Here is an 18,670-nt window from a genome sequence, read left to right as displayed (position 1 = left end):
CCACTATTCCTTGAACCTCAGCTCAGCTCAATCCCTTGCTTTTGATGTAGTCTACAACTATATGTTCAGTCTACCCGTTTGCCTGTTTGGACCTGGACCTGCCTGACATACTGCTTTCTGTTCGGAATCCACTCCCTACTCTCAGGTCGTGATTCCATTCAACCTGACATCTTGCAGCTGAACTCTGCAGCTTTGCTCTCCAGCCTGACTACAACAGCTCTCTCTTAGCACTCCTCTGGTTCATTATCTTCTCAATACTGACTCTCTGCCAGCTTGGGAAACCTCGTGAACTCCACTGTAGCCTCTTTAACTTACACTCATTCTACAAACCACATAAGTTCATACAGATTTACAGATGTATTTAATGTCTACTATATGACACTAGAGTTAGTAGAAATGAAAGAATAAAAGAACTTACATTCACTTCAGCCAGGCTACTAAGGTAGGCAGGTTATATGACAGATTTCTGTCACTGAAACCACTAAACCTTGTGAATTTACCGTTACTATGTCAACTGTCACACCGGAGAAAGCACAAACACGTCTGTGTCTGGCGTTTGTGCTCACTACACTACTGGAACAGGGTCTTCTCACACTACAACCAAAGCAGCATGTGCTTTTCCAATAGGGGTTGGGAAACTTTTTCTTAAAAGGCTACAAGAAGTATTTTAGGGTTTGTGGATCATAACAGTGTCAAACTCCTATGACATAGTAACACAAAAACAGTGATGTATATACCAAATGTAAACCTATGAGCGTGTACCCATAAAACTTGATTTATGAATATAAAAACTTGAATTTCATGTAATTTTCATGTCATGATTATTATTCTAATTTTTAAAAAATATAAAAACTATTCTTTATAGACTATGAAAAAAAAGAGGGGTAGACAGATTTAGCCCTTGGGCCGTAAGGATACCAACGCCTACTTCATAACAGATGCTCTGGTTAGAACATGCTTATCCACCTACCCGACCCCTACGATTCTGCAAAATGCCTCTTACTGTGCTCACACAATGAATCTCAGTATCCTGTCATGTCTTTTTTTTTTTTTTTTTTTTTCTCTGTGTAGTTTTGGTGCCTGTCCTGGATCTCGCTCTGTAGCCCAGGCTGGCCTAGAACTCACAGAGATCCGCCTGGCTCTGTCCACCAGGTGCTGGGATTAAAGGTGTGCCACCACCGCCACCGGGTCCTGTCATGTCTTTTAATGTATGTATATATCCACTGCTTCAGGGGTAATGGCTAAGTTAAAAGAGAAAGCACAAGAGGCCATAACTCCATTCTGCAGAGTGGCTGAAAAGGACCACAGACGTCATTCTTCTTAGAAGACTCAGACTAAAGCTGAAAGAGCAAAAACAGGAGGCTGGATAGAGAACTCACTGTTCCAACTGGCGTAGAGAGTTCGAAGGGAGAAGCCACTGAGTGTCAGCTCCCTCAGCTGGTTCCGCTCACAATGCAGCTGCTCCAAGCTACATAAGGAGCTAAGGTCCAAATCAGTCAACTGATTGTCCCGCAAATCCATGTGAGTGATATGTTTATTTCCTTCCAGATTTTCAATAATCACGGTTTTCAAGTGGTTCATCCTTAATATTCAGAAACAGAAAAATCATTTCTTTTATATGTATAAAAACATAGGAGAGAGATGACCCTTTCCTCTCTTTACTGTACTTGAGAATTTCACTACTTTCTTCATTTTTCAAGGTCCTACAGAAAACAACCACAGTTGACTTATAGAAAAAGAACCCAAGATGCAGCTAAGTTAGAACCAGTAAATACATATACAAATTAGAAGGGACAGAGACATGGCAATAACCACGAATAGAGAAACACTTACATCCAAGTACCTAGTAAGGTCAGACGGAAAAGGGGAGGGCAAGGAGACGGGCATGCTCTGGAGCGAGGGAGAAGCTAAGCGACAGGAACAGCTTCCCTTTCCCTGGAGTTGTGCCTCCTTTTCTCTAGTACTAAGACTCACATGCACTAAAGAGAAGAAAATGATCTCAACATACAGGAAATGGTTTAAATGCAAACTTCACTAAATGTTTCAGGTTATTGTCCCTATCCCTACATGACTTCACACACATCAACCTGTTCTTCTCCTACATGCTACTAAGTTCCTGTGTCTTTATAGGGCTCGCTATCAGATTCCTGAAATGACAGAACCTTCCTTTAGGGAAAGACTGTCACTATAAAACACTCATAAGAAGGTCTTACTAGTGAAGCCGTGAATATTTCAATTACAATACAATGTTATTAAGAAAAAAAGTGACTCAACAGAAAAATGGTCACATTTATAGAAAACTAGAAACCACTAGTCTCCATACAAAGAGATGTTCATCACTCATAAATAAACAAATGCTCATTAGAATAATGAAATACTACTATGCTCCACCTTCTACTGCCAATAAACAAACAAAACAAAAGACTACTGAAATCCAGTCTAGATAAAGGCTCAAGGAAAACAACTTTCTCATAAAACACTGGCAATTTAAGTCTTTGTCATTGAGAAACTCACCAGATCCTTAATCTCTCTGCTATGGGGTAAATAGTGAAGTTTTACTACATATCTGAAAACATCTATTTTTACACTGTTCTAAGTTCCTAATGTTTTAAAGAAGTCTTTATGAGAAGACATCGAGGTCCACCACAGCAAAGCTAAAGAAGCTCCCATACAGAGCGGCCTCACCTTAGATCCACATGTTTAACGTGGCTCATCCTGGTCAGCGCCCCTAAGTTCAGGACTTCCACTCGGTTTCCTGCCAGAACCACTTTATCTAACAAGGTGAGTTTCTCCAAAACCTCAGGAATTTGACTAAAATTGTTGAAGGAGATTCCCAGAGAAGTAAGCTGCTGCAGGTTTCCCAGTTCATCGGGTAGAGTGGTGAGAAGGTTGCCATCAAGGCAAAGGGTCTGAAGACTGTGGAAAACAAACAAGCCTGCTTTATGGAACAGCTCACACAAACAGACGGGCCAACAACAGGGGTTGTCATTTATTATTAAGCCATGACATTAATTATTAACACTCCAAACATGGCAAAATTCCCTAACTCTTGGCCCATGTAGTGTTAAGAGAGATTTAGACACAACTTCTAAGGATGGGACTTCAGACACCAAAGAGCCAGGGTCTCCCCTGCTGAACTGGAGGGAATGGCTTACTACTTGGCAGTATGGTCACCTCTGGCATCAAGAACCATTGTTGGACAGAATCCTGGTAAGGATGTGACTTTTCCCACTGCAAAAGTTCAAAGTACTGCCTGCATCCTAAGACCAGAGATGGTCCCCTGCAAAAGAAAGGACAACCTAGAAAAAAAAAAAAAAAAAAAAAAGCCAACACTTACTTTAGTAGATTGCCAATCTGACTCGGCAAGTCGTGAAATCCATTACAAGAAAGGTTGAGTTCAGTCAGGGTAGAAATCTCACACAGCAACACAGGAAACAGTCCAAGCTTATTATGGGACAAGTTCAGGCCCTTCAGTTGAGAAAATCTAAAGAACAAAGGCACAAATACAGACAATATTTCCACAACCCATTATGATGGTTTAAATAACTAAGATACCCATTATATGTCTTTACAGGGACCATCAATGGACTTTGATGATCAATTTTGTTTACTAACTATTTTGTTATTGTTATATATCCTTCTATATAGCCCAGACTGGCCTACAACTCACAATGTAGCATAGGCTAGCCTCAAACTCAAAATCTTGCCACCACATCCAGCTAAATTATCTAATAAAATAAATTATCTAATAAAATGTGCACCATACAATTTGTTCTAAAACATGTTTTCATTTACATGCTACCAAATGTTGTGTGGACATGGAGGATATTAGAGTGGTTAAAACACAGTCCATCCACACTGTCAATGAAACTGAAACAATCGAGTTCCCCCAATGAGTTAAAAAAAAATCTACATGGGAGCCCATGCTGCTACAGTTCCTTTCTATCAAGTCACATCTGATACACTTAATCTCGTGTATTTTTTTACTAAATGCCTACATGTAATATACAAAGGTTAATCTATTCAGATACCACAATAGCTAACAAATATATAGCACATTATAAGCAACTCTTTTTATACTAAAATTATATTGGCACCGGGCGGTGGTGGCGCACGCCTTTAATCCCAGCACTCGGGAGGCAGAGGCAGGCGGATCTCTGTGAGTTCGAGGCCAGCCTGGGCTACCAAGTGAGTACCAGGCAAGGCGCAAAGCTACACAGAGAAACCCTGTCTCGAAAAAACCAAAATAAATAAATAAATAAACTAAAATAAAATTATATTGGTTTAAATGCCACTTGAAAAAAAATGGACCAGATGATCTTGAAAACATGTGTGACAGCCTTGTGTGGTAAAGTGATTTGATCTATAAGAATCCTGTGTTGGTGACATTTGCTCACAGAGTAAACGTTTCTATATTATCTTGCCTTGAAATAGTATGGCTATAAAATGAGTGTATGGAACATCATGTTTTATGTCATACAAATATAAGATGATAAGCCAAAGGCATCATTCTCCTGTTTTGAGAATGGAGCCCATAGGACCTAATTCTAAGGCTTCTCTCTTCCAAATTTCAATGTCTAGCTTCCAGGGGACCTGACTTGGATGACTTATTATTCCTTTCACTTCTGAATCTCTGCCCAAACTTTCTAACTAGATCAATTCTAGCTTCAGGGCAGCTCAGAAAGAAATGCTAAAGACTGATTTCCTTAATATTACAGCTTATCTTAATTTACTCCACAAATATGAGTCAAATACCTGTATCATTACTAAATATATACTTGTATCTGTAAAAAATTAGATTTTAAATACTAATGTTTTCTGAAGATTATACTAGGATTATAAGAAACATGTTAACATGAGTTTATAAAACATGTCATTTTAATATGCATTTATTTTTATTAATATAAAACACTTTGCTTTGATTTTCAAGGTTTCCCTTCCCCAGCAGAAACCCACAATAATATCATGTCATTATTCATGGGCATCTAGTTTTTGTGTCTTGTACGGTTTCTTGAGACAGGGTCTCACTTAATATAGCCAGGCTGGTCTCTCATGCTGCTTCAGGTGGAAATATTAGGTGAGATGTGGGGAGAATAGGAAGGTAGAATATATTCTAACAAAGAAGATAGAAAAACATAGATCATAGTTCTGTAGGGATGAAAATGGTTCCATTATCAGAAGAGAAAGGTTTCATAGCTGACAAGACTCAAGAGTTGGTAGGAGCAGGCACAAAGAAAAGATAACATCTGCTCCAGAATTCTTGAAGTCAAGTCTGTCTGCTTGAAGCCATTTAAATTAGAAACTTTTGATTTTAAAAAACTGTCAATAAACCGGGTGGCATATACCTCTTTAACCCCAGCACTTATAAGGCTAAGGCAGGTGGATCTCTGTGAGTTCAAGGTCAGCTTGGTCTACATAGTGAGTTCTGGGCCAGCCAGAGCTACATATTGAATCGCTGTCTCAAAACAAAACAAAAACAAACCACCAAAAAAAGATTATCAAAATCAATGGCAACTCATTGTAGTCTTTGAAATAGAACATTTCATCAACCTTCTGTTTTACAGGGAGAATAATGAGGGAGATCTGTGTAAATAACAATTTTGCTTCTTCAAATGAGTGGAAATTTACAAACTATAATATGATGGAAAGTGCCAATTTGGACCTGATTCATTCCTCAAAAGTTCATGTGTTGAAAGCTTGGTCCCAGTGTGTCAGGACCAAGAGGTGGTAGACCCGTAAGAGGTGAGGGCTAGCACGTAGCTTAGAACATTTGTCTAGCATACACAGGGTCCTGGATTCAATCCCCAACATCACTAAAATAGAAAAACAAATATATAAGTAAAAAAGAGGAGGAAGAAGTAATTAAGTCACTGAACATTCTGCCCTGGAAAAGAATTACACAGTTGAGTTAGTTCCCAAAAGAATCAGCTGTGATAAAACGCAAGCACTGACCACCGAATATCCCTGGTTCCCTGTCTTATGATCCCACCTCTCCCACCATTCGCCATATGCTTCATCAAAGAGACCATCTGATCTTACATGAAAACCTCTTCTCTTTAAGCATAACCCAGCCTCTGGTTACTTTGTTATAGAAATGAGGAATAGATTAATACAGTAAACTTGTCAACTTAAAAAATGTGAACCACTAAGATACTGATTATAATTGATCTTCAACATAACAGTCTGGAAACTATTTTTGACATACTTGTAGAGTGTGTTGAGGCCCCCTGGTCTTTCTAATTGCATGAAGTTGTGTCGCAGGTTGAGGTAGGTGATATCTTGACTGTAGAAGAGATGTTCGGGAACCTCCTCAAGGCTGTAACATGAGAGGTCCACAGTGCTGATCCGCTGGGACACCACCTGAAGAAGGACCAAAAGAAAAGCCTCCTGAGCTACTGGGTGCTTTTACCCAGCACAGGCCAGAACGGCATTTACACAAAAGGTGCTGACTACCAACTAGGAAAGGGGGAAAGTAGACATTCTGTCATTCATTTATAAAAACAGGTTAATTTTTACATTTCCCGAAAACCATGAGCTGCTTAGAAAAACAAAGGTATAGGCCTATAATTCTAGCCCTGGAGAGGTGGAAGCAGGAAGCCAATCAAAGCCAGCCTTGGCTCCATAGGGAGATTTAAGGCCAGCCTATCTAAAGACAACAAAAAATCGAAAACAAAAATATAAGGTACAACAAAGTTAGGCATAGTGGGTACATGCTTTAATTCTAGCACTTGGGAAGCTGAGGCAGGAGGACCACTAAAAGTTTGGCCAACCTAAGCTACAAATAAGTTTCAGGCCAACCAATATGGTATACGTGAGATCCTGTCTTTTACAGAAAGGAAGGAGGGAGGGAGGGAGGGGAGGAAGGAGGGAGAAAGGAAAAAAGCCCATGTCTCTATAAGGAATTAAAATTTTAATATTTCATATCAGAAGCAATGTTAAGATGATTCAAATAGACAAGCTTTAATATAAGACAGTGTGAGATGAAAAAATTTTTGTAGCCACACATCTCTGCTGCTTACTCACAAAGTTTCTTCTTCTATTGAAAGCATAAAATAAAATAGTTATACACACAGCACACTTCTGAGTATGCCAAAAATGCCCAAGAAACAGTAACTTCTCTTTAAAGGGGCAGAAGAATAGAGTTACAATTGAAACCAGTTTTGCATAGAACAGATTTTATAGCTGATATGATACAGCAACAAAACTCAGTAAAAACCAGTCTTTAAAATCTGTAATACTACAATAATATATATGGCTGCAATGCATCTTAAAACACCTGACAAAAGTTACTTGTGTCCTGAGACATACATCGCACTGTGGCATCTCTTCTGAAAACTGCTGCAAAGAATCCAAAGGGCACACGTTTGAAGTTGCACTAGACTTTACTGCTGCATCTTTAATGGCTAAGCAGGGTTATGCTGAAATGTCAATTGTCCTCAACATACTAGAAGAGGGATCATGACAGAATCACAGGTCATGTCCCATAGATAAGTTAACCTTTTAAGTGGCTCATCAAGGCTGTTCTAAAAATGTCCAGACCAAGGCACACTAGGCTACAAGCTAGGGAATAGATATGTCAATCAGAGACTACTGTGACAAGTGAGAAGCAATGTAAATCTCTTGTCTCAATTCCTTTAAAGGTCAAAATTCATTATTTCTTAATTCCATCTAAAGTTCACCTCACAGAGACAGTACAGAGGGAAATGAACCTGAAAACATTCTGACACCATTTTCTACTATGAGAATATAAGTAAGTAAAGACCCAGTGAAATTCCATTATTGTAGTCACAGTGCACTAGAAGAGGTGTGATGCTAAGAATGATCACTTGTGCCTATATCCTCATTTCTCATCAAAGCTTCCAACCTTGGATGCCTGCCGTTGCCATCTCTGGTACTCAGCCAAAGTCTCAAAGCTGACATGATAGGTCTGAGCTTGGGCTCCAGCTGAGCTGAAAGCAAGGGAGTATTGCCGGCGCTTCACTTCTTCTATCTGAAGAAGAGGAGGAGAAAATCAGAACAACTAATCAGAAATGATGGTCCAAAAGCAGTAACTAGACATACTTTTTAAAATGACAAGGAATCTGAGCAGACAGATTTCTCCAGAGAATATATATAACCAACCAACAGGAACATGAAATGACAACATCAACTGCCATATGGAGAGGTCAATCAAACTGCAACAAAAGCTGGATGTGGGTACACACCTGTAACCCCAGCACCCAGGGGGCAGACAAAGAAGGAGAGAGAATTCCGGGTCAGTCTGGGCTACTGTTCCCTAAACTGCAACAACTCAGCTTACACAGATTTGCTAAAGATATACTCTCTTCCCATCCCCACAGAATCACTTCTATCTCTGGCATCTCATTTTGGATGGCACTGCTTCTGATTCTTGGCAGAACAGTTACAAATTCACAAGTTATACTTGCAAATCAATACATTCTAGTGCTTACTAAAGATAGAACCAGGTGGTAGAAACATAAAATACTTTAAGCAAAAAAGAAGCATGCTGTAAAGAGTCACTAAAATTAAAAATTTTGTAACACTCAATTGTGGTATTCACAACATAATCATTGTTCATTGGTAAGGAATCAGTGTGACTATAGAAGTTGGTGTCAAAACAAAGAATTTCACTGAAATGTACAGACAATATTCAAGAATAACCTTTTCAATATTTTACTGTGGAGAACTAGAGAGATGACTCAGTGATTAAGAGCACTTGCTGCTGATGCACAGAGTAAGAGTTCTGATCCTAACACACATATCGGGTGGTTCACAGCCATCTGTAACTCCAGTCCCACGAGATCTGATGGCTTCTCTGGCCTCGAAGGACACCAAGTACACATGTGGTGTATATACATACATACATACAGACAAAACACTCATCCACAAAAAACAAAAATGGAAGGGAAAAATAAATTAAATTAAGTAAATTTTAGATACATTAAATTATACCTCTGTACGGGGCTGGGGATTAGCTCAGTGGTAGAGCACTTGCCTAGCAAGCGCAAGGCCTTGGGTTCGGTCCTCAACTTCAAAAAATAAAATAAAATAAAATAAAAAAAATTATACCTCTGTACAACTCACCCTTTAAAAAAAAAAAAAAGCCTTGCCAGGTATGGTGACAAACACTTTTAATCCCAGCACTGGGAGGCAGAGGAGGGCAGATCTCTAGAAGTTCCAAGCCTGCCAGGAATATATAGTGAGACTCTGTCTCAAACAAACAAATAAATAAATAAAGACTAATGGGAAAAGCTTTGTAACAATAAACCCCACTACAAATGATAAAAGGAACATCTCACCGTTAATAGTTAATAATTTCCAAAGTTGCACATATGTAAAACTACAATGTCAGTTTACATAATACTAAATTAACATAATCATATAGAAACATTGATTTTAATTTCTATTTCTTATGAGTAACTCACAAGACTTTCTCAGTATTTGACTATGAATGATTGTCTAAACGTTGTAAAGTATTCAATTGTAAAATTTTTTTAGATTTTAGTTTTCATTTTTATTAATGTGTATTGTGTGTCTCTGTGTGTCTACACATGCACTAGGCCCACACAGACCAAAAGAGAGCATGGAACTCCTTCTTGGAACCGAAGTTACAGATAGATGTGAGCGGCCATGTAGGTTTTTTTTTTTTTTTTTTTTTTTTGATTATTGAATTTGTGGATATCGTCATTAACATAACATTTCTTGGTGTTTTCTGGAACTTGGCAGCAAGTACTTCTGCCTTCTGAGACATCTCTCCAGCCTGTGCTATCTGTCTTTTTAATACAGTATTATATCTATACTGTCCTGTATCTACACCAACTGTGTATTCCCAAGTATGACTGTCTAAGGTCATTTTGTCAGTGAATCTCTTCAGTTTACACTGGTTATGCTAGTCAAGCTTCAAAAGAAACAAACAAAAAATTTTATCTAGCTTCCTATAAATACTAATCTATCTATGGTCACCTTTCACTCTGTTTGTCTAACTAGCAAATGAACTTTTTGAGACAGAAACAGATATGTCACGCTTCCCTGGCTGCTGAATTGAGGCTCATGACCACCCAGCTCTATGTTTCAAAAAGAAGAAACTTGAAAGAATCTACCTTGGTAAAGGACGATGGCAGTTAATTCCAGTTCCCACAGAACTTCCATGTAGCATCCTGGTAACATCTTGGTGTTATCAGCAATAACACCTAGTTCCTACTAGAAGTAGACAGTTCTACAACAATTGGGGATGGAGAGTCCTGGGCCCTCCCAAGAGTTTCTGATACAATCTTTACTGATGTTCCTATTGGCTTCTATGGAAATTAGGAAGGGTATTTTCTTTTAGGCAAGCATTGTATCACTGAGCTATAGCCCTAGTTCTGTGTGTGTGTGTGTGTGTGTGTGTGTGTGTGTGTGTGTGTATGTGTGTGTATTCATGTATGCATACACATGTATGCATGTGGAGGCCAGAGAACCCACCTGGGGAGTCATTCCTTGAGAGCAGTCCACCTTGCTGTTGAAACAGGGTCCCTGATGGATCTGGAAATTTACAACTGGGCTAGCCTGTTGCAGGGCAACAAGCCCCAGGAATCTACCTGTCATTGTTTCCTCAGAAATGAGATTACAGGAATGCACCCCCACACTCAGTTTTATTGTTGTGGTTGTTATTGTTTGCTCATTTGTTTTTTAAACAAGGGTTCTGAGGATCAAACTGAAGTCTTCCAGTTCTTCCTTTACCAACTGGACCTTAACAAGCCACCCTTAACACTTCTTATTGACCAAGTTAATACTTAAAATTTGTAAATCTTACCTTTCCCCCAACCAGAGGCAAAATGTGCATCTTTCCAGTTTGACAATCCTTCACTGAGGAAACAATAAGGCAGGTACCACAGAGAACAACTAGGCGTTCAGCCCATTTGTGCAGCTGGGTTTTTCCTTTTCGTACATTATAGATGCCAGACAGTAGGATTCGATCCAGATGATCCATCTGGCATGGTTTTTCTGAAAAGAAAACAGTACTTCAGAATGTACTATTAAAGTAACATAATACTGGAAGAGAAAAGAAAATGCATGGGCCAACATTCAGTAGCCCTATTTATAGACATGAGGAATGAAGCAATATGGGTTTTACAAAATCTCAGTCCTAAAATAATACCCAGCACTGCACTTACACAGTGGGAATACTTGTGAATTTTGGTCTAACCCTAGACTTTACCTCGGATGTCACTGTTAACCCTTCTCCACCTTTCAGCCTCCTTTCACATGGCAAGGAGTCTAGATCATGGACTTTGGGTTCAGACACACTGGAGCCAGAATGTAAGTGATGCCACTCCCTTCAATTACCTGGCCCACTGAGCTTACTCTCCTCACAAAACTTAGATTCTATTATTCTGTACTGTCTTAGATTTTATTAATCTACCCTCCAGGGTATTCTTTAAAAAAAAAAAAAAAAAGTAAAATAGCAGAAAGTACTAAGCATAATGGGAATATAAAATGGAATAAATGATAGTCCTTATTGATATCAATCTATTTTAGAATGAAGAAAGTAACATATAAAAAGAGTTCTCTAATTCTGTACACAATCCTCCACCTCTCTGGCCCTTGCAAGGAAAAGCTGATGGGTGATACTTCAATTGACTGCTCCCACCATGGAGGCAGAAGCAGGGCATGCACCGGCTTCTACTTGTTCAAGCATCTGCTTTCCATCCACCATGTTCATATGACTGAGATACAGGGAGAAAACAAGCACAGAGACAGAAGAGCTTTTTGTAAAGGCATTGACAGAGACAAGTACCAAATACAGAAATGATGGGGGTTAACAGCCTGGTAAGATGGCTCAGCTGGCAAAAGTGCCTAACTTCAACCCCCCAAAACCCACAATGGAAGGACAGAACCAACTCCCACAAGTTGTCCTCCGACCTCCAGATTTGTGCTATGGAAAACATAATCAATCAATCAATCAAAATAAAATAAAAATAAGTAACTGAGGGAAGCAGCAGAAATAAGAGGTGGCACAAACAGTAAACACAGCTCTCTAGGGATAACTACCTGATTAACCACGTTCCTCAGGCACCATTCTGTCCACCTACTCAAGCATTTCTGCATAAGTAACATGAAGAAATGGGTCAGATACTCCAAAGACTCAAAACTGCATTACTCAAAAAAACTGTGAACACTGGACTTCCTGGGTGGCCACCTCTCCTACTGTAAGCCAACCCCTCTGCCTACACTCTAACCCACTCCTCAGGGGTCTGGTCCTCTCAGACCTCCATTTCCTCAGCTTCGACTACCTGCTAAACATTCCCAACGAGGTGTTTACCAACACTTAAAATGAAGAGATACAGAACTAAACTGACAACAGGGACTAGTGATAAAGCAGTTAATGAGCTTGGGAAGTAAATGTAAAAAATTAAATACAGATGACATATTTGTATTTTATTTGTGTAATTAAACAAGATTTTCTGAAAGGTAAAATATGAACACAATAATTACCAAGAAACAATATGCATATAAAATAAGAGTAAGAAAATAGGGAACACAAAAGTAATATATTAGTGCAGTGGACTGTTTTCCTAGAGAGTACGTCTACATTTTTTAGTTTATTCTTTTTAAAATTGTATGTGTGTGTGTGTGCGTGCACATGCACACACACATGGCTCCAGAGGCTAGAGGCATCAGCTCTCCCTAGAACTGGGGTGAGAGGCAGCTGTGAGCCAGAGTGGGTGCTGGAACTCACTCTTAACTACTGAGCCAGCTCTCCAGCCCCAGCATGCCTATATTTTAACAAACAAGGTTCAGATGTGCAAATTAACCTGAAGCAGTATGGTTTTTGCAATTTGGGGAAAAGATTAATTTTTAACAACATTCCTTGATACTGAAAGAGATGTAGAAAAACTCTCAATCTCTACTAAACAAAGTGCTTGCTGGTAACACATATTTGTGTAATTTAGGAACATTTGGTCAAAATTCAAAATGTATGCCTGTAATGACTCAAAAGTTCTACTCCTATGACTAATGTTTTCCTCCTACACTCTAGAAGTCAGCCTCTCTCCTTTCCCTAACGGTCATCTCCTAGTTCTTTATAGCTTTTGTCATTTATAATGCATACATCCTATATAAATAGAGATTAAACTACTGTAACAAACAGGATAGAATGGCTCAAACTTAACATCTAACTCTGCTCAGGTGGGCATTCTGGGTAGCCAGAGATCAACGCTGTTATTCAGAAAGTTAGGATGACGGTGAACCTGCCACTTCTGACATCTGACTTCAAATACTGTTCTGACCATTGTCATCCTAGCCCTCAGCTGAGGAAAACAGCACCGAGGAACAGAACAAGACATAGAAGTGGCGCTCACGAATTCCACTTGCTCTCATGAGAAAAATACGGTCACATACGCACAGCTAATTGAGACAGGCTGGGAATCATCACATGCAATCTACAACTCTGTTACTCACAACTTAAGATATATAAACTGTTGCCGCACACCTCCAATCAATATGGCTGAGATTTATGTGTTTGAACTTTTGGGTGTCTGGGGTTTTTTTGCTATTGTAGCTGGTTTTTTTGTTTTGTTTTGTTTTGTTTTGAGACAGGGTCACATGTACATAGGCTGCTTTTGAACTTGAGATGTAGCCAAGAATGCCCTTCAACTCCTGATCCTCCTGTTTCTACTACAAAGTGCGGGAAGTATAGGTATATGCCACCCTGCCCAGCTAGTTTTTGAACTTTTTTTTTTTAAAGATTTATTTATTTATTATGTATACAGAAGAGGGTGCGAGATCTCATTACAGATGGTTGTGAGCCACCATGTGGGTGCTGGGAATTGAACTCAGGACCTCTAGAAGAGCAGCCAGTGCTCTTAACCTCTGAGCCATCTCTCCAGCCCCTAGTTTTTGAACTTTTAATGGAAGCACACTATGAGATCTGCGATTGTTAACTGTCAACCTGACTGAGATCACCACAGACACAGACCTCTGACTGTGTCTATGAAGGGATTCCCAGAAAGGGTCAATGGAAGAGGTAAGACTTACCCTGAAAGTAGGTAGCCCCAGCCCATGGACTAGGATCACAGAGAGCTGAGCACCAGCATCCTCTCTCTGCTTCTTGACTGCTTTCTGACTATGGAGGCCATGTAACCGGTCACCTCCCACTCCTGCTGCCATGGCCTACCCTCAAACCACGAGTCAAAGCAAACTTCTCCTTCCTTAAGTCAAAGGTTCAAAGTGGCAGCAGGGTTACTGTCATCCTGATTGCCTTCGGACAGGTATCTTATCACAAGAACTGTAACTCATCAGGGTTCTTGTGTATGCCTTCTCATTTGCATTTATGTCTTTACACAGAAGCATTTTAAACAATGTAGGCAGATGCCATGATGAAGAAAGAGGCATCCGGAGCTGTTTATCTACAACTATAACTTCTCTAGCAAATCACATCCTTGAGATTCCATTTCTTCTCATATAAATAGAGGGATAAATTAATGTACTTCAAATCCTCATGGCTGATCATGCCATCCACTCAACTTCAGTGATGAAAAATGTCTTTATTCCCAAGGCTGCCACCCCCTATTCCCACAGTACTGGGAATAAAGCCCAGGGCTTCACACAAGCTAGACAAGCACTCTACCAGTGAGCTACATGCCCAACTCTTTCCCACAGCCTTTGGACTGGCTATCTTTTGTAGCTAGGGAACACAAGAAGGCTACCTGGTTTGATCTTGGCCTCAATGACTGTATTCTATGTAGGCTGACTCAATCAACATATTCACACATGAAATAGTTTAAGCTGATTCCTTAGCACTTTGCTCACAGACAATACTTAAAGCAGTTCCTTTCCTTCTGTTAACTGTGACTGTCTCTGGATTCAGGAACTGAGAAAAGAAGAAAATATTTCTTTATTGATAGTCTAAGATAAGTTCCACTTTCTTTGACACTATTTCCTTCAAAGGTAGAACCTAATTTCTTTCCCCTTCTGTAATGCAGGCTGTGGTTAATGAATCAGTTTTTGATTGTTTTGCTTTTTTTAAGATTTCATTTTTTAATGATTTATTTTTATTTTATGTGTATTGGTGTTCTGTCTGCATGTATGTCTGTATGAGTGTCAAATCCCCTAGAGCTAGAGTTAAAGACAGTTGTGAGCTGCCATGTGGGTGCTAGGAATTGAACCTGGGTCTTTTGGAAGAGTGACCAGTGCTCTTAACCATTGAGCCACCTCTCCAGCCCCCATTTCTCTTTTTTAAATTATGTGTATGTCTGTGTGTATGTGCGAGTGAGTACAGGTGCCCAGAGGCCGAGGAGAGTGTGTCTGATACCCTGCAGCTGGAATTACGGTGGTTTTGATGTACCTGACATGGTTAATGGGAACCGAACTTGTGTCCTCTAGAAGAGCAGTGTGCATTCTTAACAGATGAGCCGTCTCTCCAGCCTCAATAAACAGAAAATGGTCGTTAACTTGTCAAAAAAGATACTGTAGCCTGCATATGTGTACATGGTATAGGTGGGAGTCATGTTTCATCCTTGGGTAAAACTAGCTGCCATATTGTAGACACAATTAAGCAGTCCATGGAAAGTCTACATAACAAGGAACTCAAGTGTCCTACCAACCAATGGTCAGTAAGGAACCAAAGCTCTAACCAACAGCCTGTAAGCCACAGTAAAAAGTGAATCCTCAAGGCTGGGGAGACAGCACTGAGGGTAGAGCTGTCTGCGTCCAAGCCTGGCAACCAGAGTTGAATCCCCACGACCTACCTGGTGGAAGGAAAGAACTGACTCTCACAAGCTGCTCTTTGACCTCCCCATGAACACCATGCAGACTTGCATGTGTACACTCATGCACACAAGCACAAACATACATATCTATATTTTGTATTTATTTTTGAATATACATAAATGTAATACAAAAATTTTAAGTGAACTGGGTTGGAGAGGTAACTCAACTTGCAGTTCAGACAACTCACAATCATCTGTAACTACAGTTCCAGGGGATCCAACTCCCTCTAATAGACTCCAAAGGCAACAGGCATGCAGATGGGACATATACATACATGTAAAATAAAAATAAGTTTAAAAAAAAGTGAAACAAGCCCCAGATGACGGTCTTAATGAGCCTCAAACCTGAGTCATCCAGCTAAAACTGCTCCTATATTTCCAACCCAGAGAAACTACAAAAATATACATTTGACATTACTATGTTTTGAGGCAATTTGTTACAGAGCCAAAGATAATTCACCTACCTATCTACCTCCACCTACCTTCCTTGCTACCTATCTGCTTGTTACCTTTTGATTTGGGCACCAGATGCATATACTGTCTATTTTGTAAAATAATTACTTTTAAAATTCCCTTTAGTGAACATAATTTTCTCACTTAAATTACACTAGCTTATCTAAACTCACAGAACTAACTTTTTAAGGTTCCCCATCTAGCACCTGACACAACTACCACCAAACAGTATCAAACAAAATCTTACTCTTGTTTATACTAGAACTATTCTCTTAAAGAAGACTTCATATGGTCATACTATAATTTATAAGTGGCGGTAGAAAATTGGTGATATCAGAGCCAACAACTGTGCTTTATCCTTGTATGTAAAAGAAATTCTGGGAGCCGGGCGTTGGTGGCGCACGCCTTTAATCCCAGCACTCGGGAGGCAGAGCCAGGCGGATCTCTGTGAGTTCGAGGCCAGCCTGGGCTACCAAGTGAGCTCCAGGAAAGGCGCAAAGCTACACAGAGAAACCCTGTCTCGAAAAACCAAAAAAAAAAAAAAAAAAAAAAGAAATTCTGGGGCTGGTGGAACTCAATGGATTGCAGCCCGGGCTCATGAAAGGACTCCAGTAACACTCCCACAAGCCATGCGGCTGGGGCTGGCAGAACTCAAGGGATCACAGCCCAGGCTTGTGATAAGTCTCCAGCAATACCTCCACCAACCAGGAGCCCAACCAGCACCAGGCATCAGCAGTTGGGCACTCTTATGATCTCTTTGTGATGAGGAAGCATGGTCCTGCCCAGGGTCACGACACTCTAAGATGGACAAGGAGACTCACATGTGGGCATGGGGAGGTCTGCACCAGGCTCCAAGAAGAAAACACTGGCCCACCTGGCACCCTGTAGCCAGCCAAACAGGAACTACTATGGTGAGCAAATGTATGGAGCGATATGAGAAGGACAAAATGGCTCATGTCCTGTGGGCAGAGGCATATCTGAAGAGGCGAAAGAGATGAGGAGCAGGCTGACGTGGATGGCTTCATTGCCACCCAGGGCCATGCTGACATCTGGGCCTGGGCTTCTGCTGAGGCTCATGTCTGGGTTCAGGCTCTCGATGCAGTTGTGGTCTCTACTGATGTCCGTGATTCCTGATCTCACCAAAGGCATAGAGAATATGGTATACAGAGTTGGCCCTGCCCCTCACTGGCTACAACACTAGAGAGAACTGGTCCCACCCTCACTAGCTGAGGCACTCAGGAGAGAGGATCCTACACCCCTCCCAGGCTGCAAAATAGAGCTGACCCTGTTGACAGGGGCACAGGCGAACTGGCCCTGAGGGCATACGAATGGGAGAACAGGTCACACCCTCTCATCTGGGTGTCTCAGGTGAGGGAAAAGTCCCCTCTTTCCTGACCCCTCACCACCTGCAGCACTCAGGAGAACAGGCCCTGCACCTCACCCAGGCAGCACAATAGAGCTGACCCTGCTGGTGGATTGTGAGTGAGCCAGCCCTGAAGTTGCGAGCATGGGACAACTGTCCCCGTTATTCATCTGTTAGGGAAAGATGCCCCTCCCCCACATCAATGCCTGAGGCAGATGGGAGAACTGGCCCTGAGGTCCCAAGAATGGGAGAGCTGTCCCCATTACTCATCTGTCTTGAGGTGGCATGGGCAGGGGAGAGAACCCCCTATCAACGCCTGAGGCAGGTGGAAGAGCTGGCCTTGGGGTCATAAGAGTAGGGGTGGGTGTCCCTGTTTCTCAGCAGCAGCAGCACTCCTGGGAGTGGCCCCTACACCTCAACTGGGCAACACAGTAGAGCTGGCCCTGAAGATGTAGGTATGAGAGAACATGAAAGCTGGAAATTGGCCCCACCCCTTGCTCATCACTGCAAGGGGCGAACTAGCCAGGGCAATGCTGGAGGAGAACTCACCCTGGTGGCAAAGACAGGGGACAGCTGGCAAACTGACCAACCCTGCAACTACCCAGTCCCAGGGTTGTGTGTTGGCCCACCCCAACATCCACCCCATCTGTGATCTGCTTAAGCACAGGGGTTGGGAGGTGTCAGTCCTGTGGACCCAGAGCTGCAGGATCTCCACAACACTGAGAAGCATCAGAATGTCCAGGAAGAGTCCCTGTAAGGGCCCAGCATCGATCGTGCAGCAGAGACCAGGGGCCTCCAACCAGACCAATGATTCTTTTTTTTAATTATTTTATTATGTGCAGAGTATTCTGCCTGCATGTATACCTGCACGCCAGTAGAGGGCACCAGATCTCATTACAGATGGTCATGAGCAACCATGTGGTTGCTGGGAATTGAACTCAGGACCTCTAGAAGAACAGCCAGTGCTTTTAACCTCTGAGCCATCTCTCCAGCCCTCTTTTTTTTTTTTTTTTTTTAAGATTCATTTATTTATTTACTCATTATGGATACAGTGTTCTGCCTGCATATATGACTGCAGGCCAGAAGAGGGCAACAGATCTCATTA

The 18,670-nt window shown here is 41.1% G+C and overlaps 1 protein-coding gene across 1 annotated transcript in view; it reads right to left on the bottom strand.

Annotated features, from left to right (window-relative positions):
• Phlpp2 (PH domain and leucine rich repeat protein phosphatase 2) overlaps positions 1–18,670 on the bottom strand; it is a 76,801-nt gene that overhangs the window by 34,141 nt on the left and 23,990 nt on the right. The window contains exons 4-9 of the mRNA XM_028891102.2: positions 10,793–10,983; positions 7,865–7,990; positions 6,206–6,360; positions 3,338–3,484; positions 2,686–2,916; positions 1,380–1,582 (exon numbers count right to left, since the gene is read on the bottom strand). Coding sequence (XP_028746935.1) covers positions 1,380–1,582; positions 2,686–2,916; positions 3,338–3,484; positions 6,206–6,360; positions 7,865–7,990; positions 10,793–10,983 — 1,053 coding nt within the window. The remainder of the gene's footprint in view (positions 1–1,379; positions 1,583–2,685; positions 2,917–3,337; positions 3,485–6,205; positions 6,361–7,864; positions 7,991–10,792; positions 10,984–18,670) is intronic.

This window comes from Peromyscus leucopus, chromosome 5, assembly GCF_004664715.2.
Source record: "Peromyscus leucopus breed LL Stock chromosome 5, UCI_PerLeu_2.1, whole genome shotgun sequence".
NCBI lineage: Eukaryota > Metazoa > Chordata > Mammalia > Rodentia > Cricetidae > Peromyscus > Peromyscus leucopus.
The sequence above is the reverse complement of the archived record's forward strand: the minus strand, read 5'-3'. Positions and strand labels throughout refer to the sequence as shown.